This window comes from Littorina saxatilis, linkage group LG5 (assembly GCF_037325665.1).
Source record: "Littorina saxatilis isolate snail1 linkage group LG5, US_GU_Lsax_2.0, whole genome shotgun sequence".
In the NCBI taxonomy this organism is placed as follows: domain Eukaryota; kingdom Metazoa; phylum Mollusca; class Gastropoda; order Littorinimorpha; family Littorinidae; genus Littorina; species Littorina saxatilis.
In genome coordinates, this window is record NC_090249.1 from 38,704,476 (window position 1) to 38,723,665 (window position 19,190).

At 41.6% G+C, this 19,190-nt stretch overlaps 1 protein-coding gene across 1 annotated transcript in view; it reads right to left on the reverse strand.

Annotated features, from left to right (window-relative positions):
* Positions 1 to 5,524: 5,524 nt before the first annotated feature.
* The window catches only part of LOC138967074 (choline transporter-like protein 1), a 98,065-nt gene continuing 84,399 nt past the window's right edge, over positions 5,525 to 19,190 (reverse strand). The window contains exons 8-21 of the mRNA XM_070339552.1: positions 17,479 to 17,587; positions 17,056 to 17,122; positions 15,646 to 15,693; positions 15,333 to 15,404; positions 14,304 to 14,370; positions 12,808 to 12,869; positions 12,333 to 12,439; positions 11,854 to 11,907; positions 10,905 to 10,991; positions 10,080 to 10,195; positions 9,354 to 9,520; positions 8,909 to 9,001; positions 8,506 to 8,598; positions 5,525 to 8,014 (exon numbers count right to left, since the gene is read on the reverse strand). Coding sequence (XP_070195653.1) covers positions 7,943 to 8,014; positions 8,506 to 8,598; positions 8,909 to 9,001; positions 9,354 to 9,520; positions 10,080 to 10,195; positions 10,905 to 10,991; positions 11,854 to 11,907; positions 12,333 to 12,439; positions 12,808 to 12,869; positions 14,304 to 14,370; positions 15,333 to 15,404; positions 15,646 to 15,693; positions 17,056 to 17,122; positions 17,479 to 17,587 — 1,214 coding nt within the window. The 3' untranslated portion in view covers positions 5,525 to 7,942. The remainder of the gene's footprint in view (positions 8,015 to 8,505; positions 8,599 to 8,908; positions 9,002 to 9,353; positions 9,521 to 10,079; positions 10,196 to 10,904; positions 10,992 to 11,853; positions 11,908 to 12,332; positions 12,440 to 12,807; positions 12,870 to 14,303; positions 14,371 to 15,332; positions 15,405 to 15,645; positions 15,694 to 17,055; positions 17,123 to 17,478; positions 17,588 to 19,190) is intronic.

Here is a 19,190-nt window from a genome sequence, read left to right on the forward strand (position 1 = left end):
AACCAGACATGTTTTGATTCAAATGACCTTCAACTTCCGCTTGCGGTTGCGCACTGATGCAAAGTAAAGTGTGTCGTCTGCTTCCACGACCTTCGCCCGAGCATCAACCAGGAGAGTGATGAGCTTGTGCAGGGCCGGTGTGACGTTTTCATCTTTCGCCGTGTTGATATTTCGCTTCTCGGCCTCGTTGATCTGGTATTTAAACTCTACACTGAACAAAAAAAAAACACCCTTCGATAGTACTGATGAGCGACCTTGTGTACCTTACATTCATGGGGCCAAATTTGTCCAACCAATTTGTTTTTTGAAATTTGATTCATCCTGAAATGATTTCCTTCTTACTCAAGGGACGTAACCACTCAGTACACGTTTTCGAAGAATTCGATTTTGGGGGTGAAATCTATTAAATTTTACCACCAAGTTTCTTCACATGCAAGAAACTGACATGCTTTTCGTCCATAAATAATTTCCCTTCTTAATTTTACCAGGAAACAACATTTCAGTCTTGAGTATATGTCGAGGGGGAAATATGTACACAGGCGAAAGATGAAATCGTGACACCGGACTAGGGGGGGGGGGGGGGGGGGGTTACAAGGGTTGCGCAACCCCCCCCCCCCCCCCTCTTTAACGATTGTAAATTCAACAAGTCGCGTAAGGCGAAATTACTACATTTAGTCAAGCTGTGGAACTCACAGAATGAAACTGAACGTAGTCCGCCGCTAGTGCAAAAGGCAGTGAAAGTGACGAGCCTGTTTGGCGCGGTAGCGATTGCGCTGTGCTTCATAGCACGCTTTACTGTACCTCTCTTCGTTTTAACTTTCTGAGCGTGTTTTTAATCCAAACATATCATATCTGTATGTTTTTGGAATCAGGAACCGACAAGGAATAAGATGAAATAGTTTTTAAAACGATTTCAGAAATTTAATTTTGATCATAATTTTTATATTTTTAATTTTCAGAGCTTGTTTTTATTCCAAATATAACATATGTATATGTTTTTTGAATCAGAAAATGACGAAGAATAAGATGAAATTGTTTTTGGATCGTTTAATAAAAAAATAATTTTAATTACAAGTTTCCGATTTTTAATGACCAAACTCACTCATTAGTTTTTAAGCCACCAAGCTGAAATGCAATACCAAACCCCAGCCTTCGTCGAAGATTGCTTTGCCAAAATTTCAATCAGTTTAATTGAAAAATGAGGGTGTGACAGTGCCGCCTCAACTTTTACAAAAAGCCGGATATGACGTCATCAAAGGTATTTATCGAAAAAAAGAAAAAAACGTCCGGGGATATCATACCCAGGAACTCTCATGTCAAATTTCATAAAGATCGGCCCAGTAGTTTAGTCTGAATCGCTCTACACACACACAGAGACAGACAGACACACAGACACACAGACACACAGACACACATACACCACGACCCTCGTCTCGATTCCCCCTTCTATGTTAAAACATTTAGTCAAAACTTGACTAAATGTAAAAAGAGAAAAAGCCTAACGGTTTTGAGGTTTGTGTTTCTGCAACTCTTTTGACATGTGCAAGTTGTCCAGAGAGGGTGAATACAGCCAATAACAAGTCGCGTAAGGCGAAATTACAACATTTAGTCAACCTGTCGATCTAACAGAATGAAACTGAACTCACTGCATTTTTACAGCAAGAGCGTATACTCGTAGCATCGTCAGTCTACCGCTCGATGCACAGGCAGTGAAATTGACAAGAAGAGCGGGGTAGTAGTTGCGCTGAGAAGGATAGCACGCTTTTCTTTATCTCTATTCTTTTTAACTTTCTGAGCGTGTTTTTAATCCAAACATATCACATCGATATGTTTTTGGAATCAGGAACTCACAAGAAATAAGATGAAATTGTTTTTAAATCGATTTCGGAAATTTTATTTTAATAATAATTTTTATACTTTTAATTTTCAGAGCTTGTTTTTAATCCAAATTAACATATTTATATGTTTTTGGAATCAGAAAATGATGAAGAATAAGATGAACGTAAATTGGGATCGTTTTATAAAAAACTTTTTTTTTTACAATTTTCAGATTTTTAATGACCAAAGTCATTAATTAATCTTTAAGCCACCAAGCTGAAATGCAATACCGAAGTCCGGCCTTCGTCGAAGATTGCTTGGCCAAAATTTCAATCAATTTGATTGAAAAATGAGGGTGTGACAGTGCCGCCTCAACTTTTACAAAAAGCCGGATATGACGTCATCAAAGGTATTTATCGAAAAAAAGAAAAAAAAACGTCCGGGGATATCATTCCCAGGAACTCTCATGTCAAATTTCATAAAGATCGGTCCAGTAGTTTGGTCTGAATCGCTCTACACACACACAGAGACAGACACACACACACACACACACACACACACACACACACACACACACATACACCACAACCCTCGTCTCGATTCCCCCCTCTACGTTAAAACATTTAGTCAAAACTTGACTAAATGTAAACAAGTCGCGTAAGGCGAAATTATAACATTTAGTCAAGCTGTCGAACTAACAGAATGAAACTGAACTCACTGCATTTTTACAGTAAGAGCGTATACTCGTAGCATCGTCAGTCCACCGCTCGATGCACAGGCCATATTTATATGTTTTTGGAATCAGAAAATGATGAAGAATAAGATGAACGTAAATTTGGATCGTTTTATAAAAAAACATTTTTTTTTACAATTTTCAGATTTTTAATGACCAAAGTCATTAATTAATTTTTAAGCCACCAAGCTGAAATGCAATACCGAAGTCCGGCCTTCGTCGAAGATTGCTTGGCCAAAATTTCAATCAATTTGATTGAAAAATGAGGGTGTGACAGTGCCGCCTCAACTTTTACAAAAAGCCGGATATGACGTCATCAAAGACATTTATCGCAAAAAAGAAAACAATGTCCGGGGATATTATTCCCAGGACCTCTCATGTCAAATTTCAGAAAGATAGGTCCAGTAGTTTAGTCTGAATCGCTCTACTGACACACACACACACACACACACACACACACACACACACACACACACACACACACACGCACACACACACACATACACCATGACCCTCGTCTCGATTCCCCCTCTATGTTAAAACATTTAGTCAAAACTTGATTAGTCAATTTGATTGAAAAATGAGGGAATGGTACACGGGAAATGTTCACAGAACGTAGCTGATTTATTGCCTCCTCTTGTCTCGACTGTAAACCCCTATCATAGACGAAACCCACTTGAACGGGTCGTACCACCACACAGAACTGAACTGTATAACAAGTCATTTGTTCTCAGCACTACCCGAACATGGAATTCTCTACCAGACAATATCAAATCAACAAAATCAATTAGCCAGTTTAAACATTTTCTAGGTCGTTCAGATAGTAAAGTTCCTCCTCAATATTATTATGGCAAGAGAAAAGAAGGAATTATACACTGTAGATTAAGATTAGAAATGAGCGATTTAAATGATGATATGATGAAACGCCACTTAAGTGATAACCCGACTTGTGAGTGCGAATATATAATGAAGATGTTGAACATTATTTATTATTTTATAGCAATTACGATGATGTCCGAAGGCTAACAATACACACATTACCGAATGATCATCAAAATGTACAATGTTTATTATTTGGTCTGCCAAACCTACGTCTTACCGAAAATATTGAAATATTCGAAAAGGTACATAGTTTTATAAGGTTAAGTGATAGATTTTGATTACCCAGTGGTCACCATGTTAATGATCCAGTATCTGATTATTGGTAGGTCATGTTGTTTAACGATTTTACTGAAAGTCAAGCTTGAGTGAATCTTGCTTAAGGTGTTTTTCAGTGTATTCATATGACTAACCTCAGCTTAATTAGTTTGGACAACACTTTGGACGAAATTATTGCTGCTGCAGAAACATCTAATTGGCAAGTCTGTGACAGTCATCGTCTCTCTGACCCCCCTCCCCTCCCCTGTATACCCACCTTACCGACTCATATCTCCCCGATAATTCTTTTGTTATATATATATATATTTTTTTTGTTTTTGTAAAAAATGTATCTTGTCTGTTTTACATTTCTGATAAGGGTATGAGCAATTCTCTGACCTTGACATCACGTGAAATAATATTTCCTATCTAGATGTACATATTTATAACCACACTTAATATAAGCTTGGCTTGTTGTGTGGTCACAAATGTCTGTATCGAGCATACATGCCACCCTGTATTTCTTTAATAAAATCTTGTTTAAACCAAAAATGAGGGTGTGACAGTGCCGCCTAAACTTTTACAAAAAGCCGGATATGACGTCATCAAAGGTATTTATCGAAATTTTTTTTAAAAAAACGTCCGGGGATATCATTCCCAGGAACTCTCATGTAAAATTTCATTAAGATCGGTCCAGTAGTTTGGTCTGAATCGCTCTACACACACACACGCACAGACAGACACACTGACACACACACACACACACACATACACCACGACCCTCGTCTCGATTCCCCCTCTATGTTAAAACATTTAGTCAAAACTTGACTAAATGTAAAAAGCAGAACTGTTATACAATGTCAGTGCGACAGCAAGTTGTTGCTCTTGTTGATAATGGCGATTGTTTTGACACATCTGACCATAATTATTATGGTGGGATAACCGGTCATCTGCCGGCTCCTACAGATTCGCGCGATACTAATGACCGCAAATAATCTTACTTATATTCTGTTGTTATGTTTTATCAGTCAGTGTTACCATGATATCCTTAGCGGATTATTACTTTATTTAGTTATTCTGCAGAAAAGACAAATGCTGGAGAAAAACCGTTCTTTTCTGCAGCATTTCTGCATAATGTCATCTTTCGCCGAAGCAGCGTTTTTTTCTGCAGCAAAACATTTTATTGCAGTAAAATTAAAATCAAGAATGCTGCAGTAAAACGGTGCTGTTGTTTTACTGCAGAAAACCTGTTGACATTTTTTCTGCAGCATTTTGTACTGGCTCTTGGCGGATTATGACATTATTCAGTTATTCTGAAAAAAAACCGAAATGCTGGAGAAAAACTGTCAGTTTTGTGCAGCATTTCTGCATAATGTCATCTTTCGCCGAAGCAACGTTTTTTACTGCAGAAAAACAGTTTTTCTGAAGCATAATGTTTACTTGGTTTTCTGCAGCATTATTGCGATTAACTTTTTCTTCCGAATAGTCTGTGACAGTTTTTCTGGAGAAAAACCAACGACCTTGTAAAGTAGCATTTGTATTCGTCGCCCCCTGGGATAGTATAATAGTTTGTTCCGCAGTGTACCAATCAGACAGACAAAATACATTCGTGTCACGCACAACTATTGGTAATTTTGGATGAGTCCATCTCTCGACAGAGGGGGGCTCGCGTGCTCCAACATTATAATGAGCCAGTACAAAATGCTGCAGAAAAAGTGTGAACAGGTTTTCTGCACTAAAACAACAGCACTGTTTTTCTGCAGAATAACTGAATAAAGTCATAATCCGCTAAAGATAGTTACATTAACCAGATAACAAAAACACCTACCAAAGACGTCACGTTTCCACACACACATTTAATGATTTATCATCGACAGGTTGCTGAACTGGAAAGCACTGACAAAAACATTGATGACTTTATAAATAAACAAATGAGGTGTTTTCATATCAAAAACCTTTATTTTCATCACAGAATGACATCTGATATGGAATGCTGTAACACAAAAACATGGACGGTTTAGCAATAATATCACATATGTTAATAAATTTAAACAGCAAAATATGTCATTTTTTGTTTTAATGAGCAGATATGTTAACTTCGATTTCTAACTCACGAATTATAATTAAAATACTGATGAATAGCGACGTCAGGAGTTGATGGTGTGGGTGCATGGGTCGTCTTGTAAGTATAGTTGCTTATTAATTTAAACTGAGACAGAATTATATCATGAGACAATTGCAAATTAATGTAAACATCGACTATAGATTTTTATTGTTAAATACACATGATGCATATTCCTTGTAAAATATCTACCAATATAAATCAAAACACCGCAACCGCACAAACAATTCAATTCACACATATTCAATGCAAATGCAGACTTTTGAATAATTATACGTATAATATAAATATCACAATCGCGATCAGTTTTACGTGTAGGTCTTGAAGACATCCGACAGACTTTTTCTCCCATGGCACAAGTTGATCATCTTTTCATTGTATTCATTTTCATTGCACCGTTTTATCTTATTGCAGGGAATTTTGGGTCGCTTCCTCACAGTGGAAAGCTAGCAGCGAAAGAGTCTCTACCCGGGTGTGTGCGTGTTAAGTTAAGGTGTAATCAGCCACCTGTGCGTCTGGAAGATGACCAAGGTTTGCACGTGCCACGGCAGCGACATGGGGTGAGACATGGAGACAGTCTCTGATATATATGTTGTTGAATATATAAATGGAATGTCAATAAAATCTACAGACTAAAAAAACGTGTCAGAAGTTTCAACATTCATTTCTCCCCATGTGAACGATATTGTGAACCGTCACAAAATCCCCCAGGCTTTTAGACGGACTGAGAGCATCCTTCCATTTGAACACATACCAAAAATCAACAGCCTGGCTGCGTTTTAGTTAGAATGGAAAGTCTGACATGACAGGTTGCATGAGAAAGCGGGTACCTTTAGAATGTCGGGTTGCAGAAATAGTATACCATTTTCCAAAACCTTAAACATCGTAAATAAATAAATGGATTTAAAAACAATACAAGCAGGTATAAAAAATACACGTCAAATATAAACCCCTAAATACTGAGCCTTGAGTACAAAAGTACAAAACAGAACACAATTAAAATCAAATCAACAAAACACACAAAAATACAACCGAATATACTGCCGAGTTCAAGAGAAGACGGTACTGGCTGAAATTGACATTGTTGGTTCTTTGTACATCTGTCTCACGCTATTAATACCGCAAGGTAAACTAACACTCAGTAAGGTTCCTAGTCATTTCAAGTGTCTATGTGCTGATTGTTTCTTTCATTACAGATCATTGTATGTGTGTGCGTGTGTGTGCGTGCGTTTGTGTGTGTGTGCTAGCGTGTGTGTGCTGGCGTGTGTGTGTGTTGAACAGGGGGGGGGGGGGGGGGGGGGCGGAGGGGTAGGATAATGAGTTTGATTGTCTGTTTGAACTCTGATCTATACTCTTTGGTGAAACGTCACCAAGCAGATGCCCCAAGATCTCTTCTTTGTTACGAAGTCGCTGATCCGCCGCTCGTACTGCTGCTATATAATAATAATATTGTACGACGGCCCTGACTGGATAACCCGCGTCCTTTTTAACAGTGTTAAACCTGGAGAAAAATTGTCTGCTCCACAGTTTTTGTTTTTTTGTTTTTCGTTTTTTCGTGTTTTGCCGTTTGTGGTGGGGTTTTTTGGTAAACGGTAATCGCCGAGTTGTTCGTCATTCATCTTGTGTTACAACAGCCGTTGCAAAGAGCTGTTTTATGTCCTTTTGTGTTACTGTTTTCTTTGACCATGCTTGTTCTCAGATGGGGTTTTTTAAACGTCGTTTGCAAACTCTCTCTCTCTCTCTCTCTCTCTCTCTCTCTCTCTCTCTCTCTCTCTCTCTCTCTCTCTCTCTCTCTCTCTCTCTCTCTCTCTCTCTCTCTCTCTCTCTCTCTCTCTCTCTCTCTCTCTCCTGCATGTGGTTGCTGTTAAGCTGGTCCCGGAACTGTTACTAGTAATGAACTTGCTGATAAGTCGTTGATGGCACAAAGCTGCTTGCATCAATATAAATCGACGCTGCTGATTTGCTGCTCTCAGACTCATTGTTACGACGATGCTGACTCTGATTCGCTACATGTAACTCCGCTCCTTGTTACGCCGTATTTAATTCGCTGTCGGATCTGTTCTTTGTTAAGAAGTTGCTGATACGCTGGCCTGAGATCTATAATTTGTTGCGATGCTGTGGATTGGTTGCTTTCAAAATTCTTCTCTCTTCTGTCGTCTGAGATTTGCGACTTTCTTGGCGTCGTCACTGTTATTCACGTACTCCTGAAACACATAAACATGCCATGAATGTGACGTCTGTTCCATCATCAAAATACTGTTGTGGTTGCACAGGTGGAAATCTGTGAACAAAAAGCGTTTATTTGTGCAGCGAGAAAATAGGGCCTAAGTGAGAAAAAAAGCATTGTCCCAAGCGGGCAACATCATGCTCTCCACAAAGTCGTAGACCATAAACAGAAAAGGTAAACATTTCATGATGCCATTAAACATTCAAATGCCATCCGTCAATCTCTGCAGACAAAACTGTCACGGTCCTGCAAGAACACTCTTCGCAACAACAAAAATGTGTCTCCCCCTCTCCAAAGAGGGATGGAAACCCGCGACGGAGTGTGTGTGTGTGTGTGTGTGAGAGAGAGAGAGAGAGAGAGAGAGAGAGAGAGAGAGAGAGAGAGAGAGAGAGAGAGAGAGAGAGAGAGAGGGAGAGGGGTGGGGGCGTAGGTTAAAGCAGACGAAGGGAGAGGGGGGGTGAAACTTACCATGAGCCCCATACTCATGAAGTAAGGTCTGCTGACACCATCGTTCATCTCACAGTCCTCCACAAAGCAGATAAAGATGGCGTCGATGGTCATCTGAAATACCGCAGAAATGTTTGTATGTGTACAATTAAAAGACGCTAGCAAGCTCCCTTTCATCTTGAAAACTGCTCAGTGTTGTGTCACACACACACACACACACACACACACACACACACACACACACACACACACACACACACACACACACACACGCTACTTCTCTCCCTCTCTCCCCCTCTCTCTCTCCCAGTCTCTCCCCCCCTCCCCTCCTCTCTCCCCCCCCCCCCTTCTCCCAGGCTCTCTCTGTCTTATAAGGTTCTACATAACGTCAAACGCTGTATTTATTACACACTCTTCTACTGACCTCATAGACACCGAGGAAGCAGCTGGCGATGAAATAAGCGAAGACACAGGCTAGTGTAATGGGCAGCCACACGTAGTTCACATCCGCCTTATCCTGTTACAAAAATAAAATCATCATTACTGACATCAGCATAGTTATCACCATCGCTATCGTCACCACCACCGTGCTAATCATCACCGTCATCATGATCGTCTTCATCGTTGTTGTCTTTTTCGTCAGTTATCCCTACTGGTCTACTGGTTTACTGATTATGAACTCATCGTTATTCGAGACTTTCGTTCTCCCTTATTTGATGGCTGCTAATCTCGACTGTTAAAAGTTTAACAGCACACACACACACACACACACACACACACACACACACACACACACACACACACACACACACACACACACCGGCCTACCCCCCGCCAATCACACGCTAGCCCAACTCCCACAAACGTACCCTAAAGAACTCGATGCCAACGACAGCAACAACAGCAACAGTGCCCGCCTTGGCGAGAAAGAGGATGAAGTCTCCCACACTGTTGATGGCAGCCACTCTCAGGGCGTTCTTCACGATCACCATGAAGGCTGTCCTCGCCGCCTTGCAGAACCCGTACCCGTGGATGGCTGTGCACACAGAGAAAGCAATTGTTTGGTTTCACGTGCAGATAGTATGTTGGCCGATCAACAGGAATAACTGGTGCTAATGCTAAGTATATACATGTACAATGGCATGCATGAAGCAAAAGCTTAGCAACAGGCCGGAACTTTCTGCGGACACAGATTTACACAGAGACACCATCGGACACATCCTCTCCTTCTCTCACACATACACACGCACGCACGCATGCAAGCACGCACACACGCACTCACGCAAGCACACACACACACACACACACACACACACACACACACATACACACACAGCGTCACCGCATATGATACTCCTGCAGCCATATAGTATTTTACGTTAGGCAACTGCTTTCCTATTCTTCTCACCCCTTTATTGATTTCTTTTTCATAACTTTGCCATAAGCTGTATTTAAAGTAAGTCTGGCGAAATTGTTTGATTCCTGAGAATTAAAGGCCATGAATACACTAATGATCAAACCCGGGACGAACACACAAGACAAGCAAATATACCACCATAATTTGTCGTCAACCGGCAGTTGCACAGTAGCCTTACCTATCTCGATGTAAGCGTTGGAGTTAATAAACTTGAGAATCTTTTCAAAACACCACAAACAGCAGATCATGCACTTCAGAACGAACTTGGCCAGGAAATTTTCACTGCCTTTTAACCTGAAAACAAAAATATTGTATTAAAGAGGCACAAAACTACTACTAGCAGTTCAGGAAATCAGATGGTGAACTAATAATTGATTCTGTATTTTTACATTTAATGCTTTTAGGTCTTGGCAATAAATAGTGACAACAAGCACTGCCTCCAGCCGCCTAATTACGTTGATAATGCATCTGATCATGGAAAGGCATTCTCCATTGCAAGCAAAAACTGCGTAATACAAAAAAACTGTCTACACCAAAGTAAACCAAACATAGACTGACGTAATCGAACGAAAAGGACAAAGGGGTGTGAGAACAATGAGGAAAAGAAACCGAAAGATCATAGACAGACGATGGGCAATTATGTCTAGCATGCGTAGGCCTACATGTCCGGGGAAAAACACCCAAGTCACACTGACAATAGATGATATTCGGAAATAACTCTGCCAAGTTTTATGTGCTGCAAAGGGCTGCTTTTCCTTGGAAAAAAGAGGCCAAACCCGCATGACATTGTACGCAAATCACTAGCGAGCGACATGTTTCTATATGTTGTCAGCGAGCACGTGTGAGACACGTCACTTGCTCATGATTGGCTTATTTTGTCATGTGGGTTTGTGTGCACTCTCTTATCCAAGGAAAAGCAACTCTTTGGTGCCACACCCCCCCCCCCCCAACAAAAACAACAACAAAAAAAGAAGACAGATTTATTTCAGCAGTATGAACTCACCTTCCCTCGATAAAGGAGAGGATCCATCGAATCAAGATGACAAAAGCGATGAGGAGAGAACCAAAGGCCACGGAACCTAAGTGAAATCTGAAACATATACGACAGTGATGTCAGTTAAAACACGTGTTGTAATGCTAGTGCCGCAACAATTTAAAAGGCCCTACCGTACAAAGGACGAACTCACCTAATTCTGTAGCACAAGTGTAGCAATACAATCTCTAATATAGGCCACACTCCCTTATTTCTGTACTCAAACTATAGCTATACACTCAAATAGGACGTAGCCTACTCCCCTAGTTCAGAAGTACAAGAATAGCTATAAACTCTGTAATATAGGACCCACTGCCCTGTTCCTGAAACACAAGTGTGACCACAAAAATGGAACTGTGCTGTGGTAAAAAATGAATGTAGCAGCTGTTATTTGCTTCAAGAGTCAGACAAGGAAGGCTTAGAGGTTGTCCACCCTCCCCTCTTTCTTTTCATGATGTGGGCGTGTGTAGAATCAGCGCCAAGCTGACCGTGTGTAATAATGTGAATAATGAACAGACTGGAATCTCAAGTCGATGCCATTTTGGACCACCTTTGTCATGGCAATCAATATAAGACGTTGACTTATGGTTTGGCCAAACAAAAATATATGTTGGTTTAAAGGAGGTTACTTCCCTTAGTCTCGGTATGGTTCGCAAAATGTGCCAAAACATTTTTATTTGGCCTTAGCTGTGGATCTGTGGACATCTTCCTGATAAATACGTATCACGCATTTAAATATGTACACGGGTAAACTGTGGAAGGAGAGATAGATATAAATCACAAAAAGATGCGGCCCCACACCTTCAAACCCCAATTTAATTTCGCTAACGGCCCGTCCAATTTTTTCTTTCAGTGTACCTCTAATTATGTGGAGTAAACTATGAAAAGAAAGCAAATTTGTTCACAGTTCCGTCATTACCTTATCAAGCGGTAAATGGACTTTCCGATGGGCATCCCAAGCCGTGTCTTGTCTCTAAAATAAAAACAGGAACACATCATTTTCGATTCAACATGAGATGCGCGCCACATTTAGTCAATTACAGAAAGGTGCTCTGACTACATTATATGCTTTTTTATGACAATTTTGAAGTGTACGTGTGTGTGTGTATGTGCGCATGCGTTCGTGAGAGTATATTTGTGTGTGTGTGTGTGTGTGTGTGTGTGTGTGTGTGTGTGTGTGTGTCTGTGTGCGTGTTTGTGTGTATGTGTGTGTGTGTGTGTGCACGGTGTGTGTGTGTCTCTGTGTGTATGTGTGTGTGTGTGTGTATGTGTGTGTGTGTGTGTGTGTGTGTGTGTGTATGTGTGTGTGTGTGTGTGTGTGTGTGTGACGGTATGCAATTGCCTGAATGCATGCGTGTGTGCGGTGCAGGCGGGCATATCTGCGCGACTATCGCTGACCTTGTGAAATACCATAATGCCACAGCACTGGAAACAGTGAGCCTCTCACAGGCCATGATGAATTGTGTCACCCAGAGGAACCCCAGTAGGTAATAGAAGAACATGCCCTTCAACACACACACACACACTCCATTATTAACAAATATTCACTGCATTCATGTTAACGCTTAGAGCTTTAAAATCTGTTAAAATGTCCTAATTCTAACATTGCGACGGTTAAGACCCTTTTACAAGGCACACTCAGATATAAAATTAATTGCTGAATAATTTCGCATGTCGACGCTGGGGTCAGTTATGATATGAATTCAACAGAATGTTCCCACTTACTCGGTATATAAAGCAGCCAAACTGTACTTGTTTGTATGTGTTTTCGTGGAAGGATGTGCAAAGCCCATGTAAAAGGTTGGACAGATCTGTCACTGTGGTTGACAACAACGTTTACATGGTAAGGAAGTTATCTTTAGATAGGGTTTACCTTCATGAGTTCATCCTGCTCGTAGGATACAAAAGTACTTGTGCCGTTGACTACTGGGTTACCTGCAAAAATAGAAAAGGTGGAAAAAGGACCGTGACGACAACCTGCAACTTCAGGCATGGGAATTGTCCGCAAAATCGCGGATTTCCGCGAAAAGGAAATTTACGTTTCAGCGAAAATAAAAATATTGTCCGCGGCAAAAAAAAGGTTAATTAAATTATATGTATACTATTGTCTCTCTATCCATTATTTGCTTACACGAGAACTATCAAAATATTGGTCTAACATGCTTAAACCCGTTTTCCTGGTCACTGCTCTGCCCTTTACCCCGCCGGGGCCTAGGCGGCCCCTGGATCTCGGCCTATTTTCAGAGTTTTTTCTATTTTGGAATTCCCATGCCTGAACTTACAGCAACGACACACACACGAAATAATACAAGACGAGATGCCCTAATGCTATACTTCTGTTACTAGTAACCTTGATGAAACAAGAGTATCAAGGAGAGAGCAAGAAACGAGGCAAACCAACAAACCAAAGACTCTTCTTTAACCAATCAATAACCAAGCATAGTTCATAAAATTGTCAAAACATATAATAAAAAATATTAAAGCCTTAAAGCATTCCCGAACCACCGGAAAATGTTTGAAAAAAAGATGCCGGCGAAAGGAGTGCCGGTGTAACACGAGAACATTACTCCCACAAGATTTTTACTCCGGAGTAAACATTTCGTACGAAAAAGTTACTCCCTTTACAAAAAAAGCACTCCCCCATTGCACGAGAAAATTACTCCCAACGACAGGTGAGTTCCGAGTAAACATTTCGTACACAAATGTTACTCCCCTGACGAATAAATAACGAATAAATTACTTCACCCTAACACGAGCAATTTAACTTCCCATATACCAGGTGTACGAAATGTTTACTCCCTTGTCCCCTGTTAGTCTTGGTGGTGGAAGGGGTGGAGGGAGGCTTGCGTGACATTCGTTTGCGCGAGATCACATATTGGCATTATCCCTTCGTCCGCATCTCATTTTTGCGTAGGAGATTTTTTCTGAAAGTAAAAATAATGGGGAGTACAAATTTCGTAGAGGGAGTCATTTTTTCGTGCCTTGGGGAGTTCTTTTCTCGTACGAAAGGTGTACTCGGAGTAAGAATTTCGTACGAAATGTATACTCCGGAGTAAATTTTTCGTGGAGTAAAAATTTCGTGTTACACCGGCGAAAGGAGTGCCGGAAACACCTGCTCTCGACCACCTGTTTCACACACACCACACGCTATTGATTGGCCCCTCCAATGTTTGGCAGAGGGTTTGAAAGAAAAGGTCACTCTTCCACAACCTATACAAACCCGACGGAGTTATTTCCCAAAATCTTCTATTGTGCGAGCATGTGCAATCTGGAGATCTCAGGGGATATCTCTTGAGTTTTCACGAACGCCAGAAATCTGCCAATGAACTGAAACACGTCATGCCTAGAAACATACGGCCTTTAACTTACGTGTGGTAACGACGTAGAGAAACATGTAGCCGAATCCTGCCAGGGCCCCGCCCAGTAATATCAAAGCCTGCACAAGTTTAAAGACAACAGTGTCACAACTGTATTACGTTTATAAGTCACTCCATCATACGAATAAGACTACATATAGGCAGCAGTGACCATACATATGTGTCTACAGTTAACTGTGTATTTCACGTTGTTACCTTTTAACAGTATATAGGCCTACAGTACAATCCTTACTACAATCATGTATACTATTATATTGTGTATGTGTGTGTGTAAGTGAGAGTGTGTAAGTGAGATCATTGTGTGTGCGCGCGCGCGCGCGCGCGTGCGTGTGTGTGTGTGTGTGTGTGTGTGTGTGTGTGTGTGTTCGTGCCGTGTGCTTGTGTGTGAGCGTGTCAGTCGTGTCAGTGTATGTGTATATGTGCGTGTGAGTGTGTGTGTGCCGTGTGTGTGTGTGTGTGTGTGTGTATGGTGTGTGTGTGTATGGTGAGTGTGTGTGTGCGTGTGAGTGCGTGTATGTGTGTGTGAGTGTGTGTGTGTGTGTGTGTGTGCGTGTCAGTGCGGCGTTCATAAGCACCAACATGCGCGTATGTTTACGTGTGTGGCTACTGAGTCCGAAACCATGTGCTTGCATTTACATTACGGTCAAAAGAAAGCCGTCCTCCCACAGCCCTCGCCAAAGAAGTCACCAAAATACAAGACGTTTCCATCCCTTCTTACTAATGCAAGAGCATGGTCTCAAAACGAAAGTGATAAGAGTTGTCCGTCCCTGCCATAGCCTGCGGCTCAGTCGGCGGGTAGTTCCGGTTGTTTTGTTTACGTCCAAAATGGCTGAACGAGAGAAGAAAAGTGGTGGAGGGAAACGTCTGCTATTCAAACTACGTAGGTAAAGAAGTTGAGGGGCGGATTGTCATGCGGTTACATCATAATGTTTTGCAAACACAAACCGGAACTACCTGCCGTTCCAGGGGCGCAACTCTGTCCGACTATCGCGTTAGTTTCGAGACAGTGTTTAGGACTTACCATGATGGGTTGTAACAACAGTAGTGGCATTTTGGCCACAGCTTTCCCGGCCTCTTTGAACAGTTGAACCACCTGCACACAAATCGCTTCACGTTCAGAGGTTCACTGGACTTTGTGCACAGGAAATACATATATATATATATATATATACATGCAGTAATCTTATAGTATACTTAATATATATTTGGTAAATACTAGATAAAGGTAAAAAAATAAAAATAAAAAAAGGATGAAATATATGCGCCCTTCATAAAGTAAGGTAACAGAACACTAACAGGGGTGGGAATTTGAAGGACAAGAAAACAAAGCTCACCAGTTTAAATCGTTTCCACATCACAATCAGAATCAGCAGAATGATGAGCTGCAAAAGATCAAAACGTTATGAAAACCTGACAAAATAACATTGGAACATTGTTTTTCTTATGGCATGCGGTATGGCCTGCGGCACCACACAGCAACCACTTGCTTTCACGGAATTTGTTCATTACATACCATACACAAAATAGAATCCACAAATGCTATTCATGTTTACTCACAAATTGTTCACAAATATATAGCATTTCCTTTCAGTCAAGCAGACCAAGATATGTAATCTTATAATATTTTATAACTAGTGTGTTTCCTCCTCCATTCAAGTCAGACCTTTGTTTCATAGTTATAGAGGTTAGCAAGTCCAAGAAGAGGTCTGAACAAACAATCGTTGAAACCGTAATGTTGGGCAAAGCAAATTAAACTTACAACAGACTGCATGAGTGCTTACACACACACTTGTCCCAAGCTCTCTCTCTCTCTCTCTCCCTCTCTCTCTCTCTCTCTCTCTCTCTCTCTCTCTCTCTCTCTCTCTCTCTCTCTCTCTCTAGGGTGTGCAAATCCACTAACCCGTGACCCGGGGGGAGTTAAAAATTAGCCGGGTTAGCTGAGGTCTTTGAGTAGCATTCCCGTGGGTTAGCTAAAATTTTCACAAACAAAACTCAAGATAGAGCTTCAAATGCCAACTCCTTACTAAAATGAATGGCCAAAATACATTTCCCCTTGTTTTTCATAATGAAAACAAAGCCCAAACCGAAGCCCAAACAGTAAGTACTGTTTCTAAGGCGCTTTTTCTGAAGTATTGATCGTGTTCGAAAATGTCGTCTGCTTCAACGATGTGAGTTACATCCCTTAGTTTTACATTTTGACCAATGAGAAAGCGCTCCCTAATTTGTTTCGGGCCACTGAAAAACAACCATGGCGTTGTTTATAATCCAATGTTTCTGTGTGTGAAACTTCAAAGACAAAATAAGAAAAGTTGGAGTGGGTTACCTATTTTTTTCCCGGGTGAGCTGGAAATGAGATTCTACTAACCCGTGGGTGAGTTGTTTATTTTTAAATTTGCACACCCCTGCTCTCTCTCTCTCTCTCTCTCTCTCTCTGTCTCTGTCTGTCTGTCTCTCTCTCTGTCTCTCTCTCTGTCTTTCTGTCTCTGTCTCTGTCTCTGTCTCTTTTTGTCTCTATGTCACTTGAACATGCAAATAAACTTATTTTACTGAATGATTCGAATTTCAAAGTTAAAATCATCATTTTCCACCACAATTCTAACTGCCTTAGTTTTAACACACTGCCATGGCTACATGTATCTCTGTCTGCAAAGTTTGGTACATTGCAATAAAATCCCTGAATATGGGACACTGTTTTTGAACATTACCAAAAATGAAAAATGGAAATATCCAAGAAGCCCACTCACTGTAACAACGCTAGCAGCAATAGCACCTCCCAGCCAGGCAGTGGTACGTTCAATATACCACGAGTACCTGCAACAAGAGACAACACTATTAACTTTGAACGTGATCGAGAATACAATACATTGAAGATAATTGGTGTGCATAGTCCGTGTTTAGTCCTGTATCTATATTCCAGTGCAGGGTTGGAACGCGGCGCAGCCAAGCTGTCTGACACAGACAAGCAACAGTCAAAGGCTATATTTTACCGACAACATATGAACTGAAACATATGAACTGAGACATATGAACTTTCATGTGTATCTCCTTTTTCACACACACACACACACACACACACACACGCGCGCGCGCGCGCGCGCACGCACTCACGCACTCACGCACGTATTCACGCACGCACCCTCACACACACTCAAGAGCTCATAACATACCAGCAGAATCCTGTGCCAGCCAAGGACCCCACCGCAACCAGGAAGACTACCGTCCACACCATGACTCCCACGAAGAAACGCAGTAAAACCAGCATCACCAGGGAAATACCTGCACACACACACACACACACACACACACACACACACACACACACACACACACACACACACACAAATCAGTATTCATTCAGCTGTCCCTCTCACTCAATATGAAGAGACTAGAATGAATACCCGCTTCGCCGGGTACCCGGCTTCGCTGGAAAGAAGTAGAGCCGAATACCGGGCTTCGCCGGGTACCCGGCTTTGCCGGGAAGAAGTAGAGGAATACCCGGCTTCGCCGGGATGAAAGCGTTCTGGACAGTGACCTTCTAAAAATAGTAACGGGAATATCCGGCTTCACCGGGATAAAAGCGTTGTGGACAGTGACCTTCTAAAAATAGTAACGGGAATATCGATTGACGCCACACGAAGGAAGGGAGATAAACGCGCAAAACACTGGAGAAGATAAGGAAGAGTTACTGGGAATGGATGTAGTGGATCTACAGAAAAACCAAAATCGGTTCAGCGCTGCGCGCTGAGAGCACGAGTTGAAAATTCTCCTCGACCAGGGGTCTACCTGAATATGCCCACCAAATTTGAAGCAGATCCATCGAGAACTTTGGCCGTGCATCGCGAACACACACACACACACAGACACAAGCCGTATATATAGATAGAAGACGCAAGAAGCGATGGACAGCACCTCCATCCTGGTTCCAACGTGTGAAAAACTTAGGTTGGGAGATGCGGCGCTTTCCGTTGTCCCCTTATACGTATACATGTGTATCTGGCCAAAGCAACGCTGTTGGAAAAGCACGGCCGTTTTGTACTTTCTGCTGGTCCCCAGGGTTTTCCTTGCATGACGTTTACCGACGTATATCTAATGGCTAAATGTCATAATTATGACAAAGTGAGGCACAGCGCGCGAATGACAAGCTGCAAAGTCAAAGGGAAGTAAGTGCTTTAAATTTAGACAACAACAGTGAGATTGGTATTGCCTCGCTTGCGTCTTCCCAGCGAACATGTTCTCAGCTAGGTTCGTTATCTGTATCCTAAGTGTTTGTCTGTCTGTCCACTTAAAAGACCGCTGGGTCGAATAACAGTGATTATCACGTTTTGTTTTGTCATAAATTAAACGTTCAACATTAATAACATATATCATTCTTGTTTAAAAAAAAAAAATCTTAACAACTGTGAGAGTTTTCTCCTGAAACCAGCAGCATTAAGATGCATTGAAATGAACAAAGGAATTTCATTCTGCTTTACTTCTCATCAATTCTCTCAGGTGCCAGGAGACTGGTTCTGCATAGCTCTGGGATTTTTCCTATTTAGAGCGCTTTTTTGTTTGCTTGTTTGCTTAACGCCCAGCCGACCACGAAGGGCCATATCAGGGCGGTGCTGCTTTGACATATAACGTGCGCCACACACAAGACAGAAGTCGCAGCACAGGCTTCATGTCTCACCCAGTCACATTATTCTGACACCGGACCAACCAGTCCTAGCACTAACCCCATAATGCCAGACGCCAGGCGGAGCAGCCACTAGATTGCCAATTTTAAAGTCTTACGTTTGACCCGGCCGGGGTTCGAACCCACGACCTCCCGCTCACTGGGCGGACGCCTTACCACTAGGCCACCGTGTTGCGGTATTTAGAGCGCTTAACGTCATGGTTA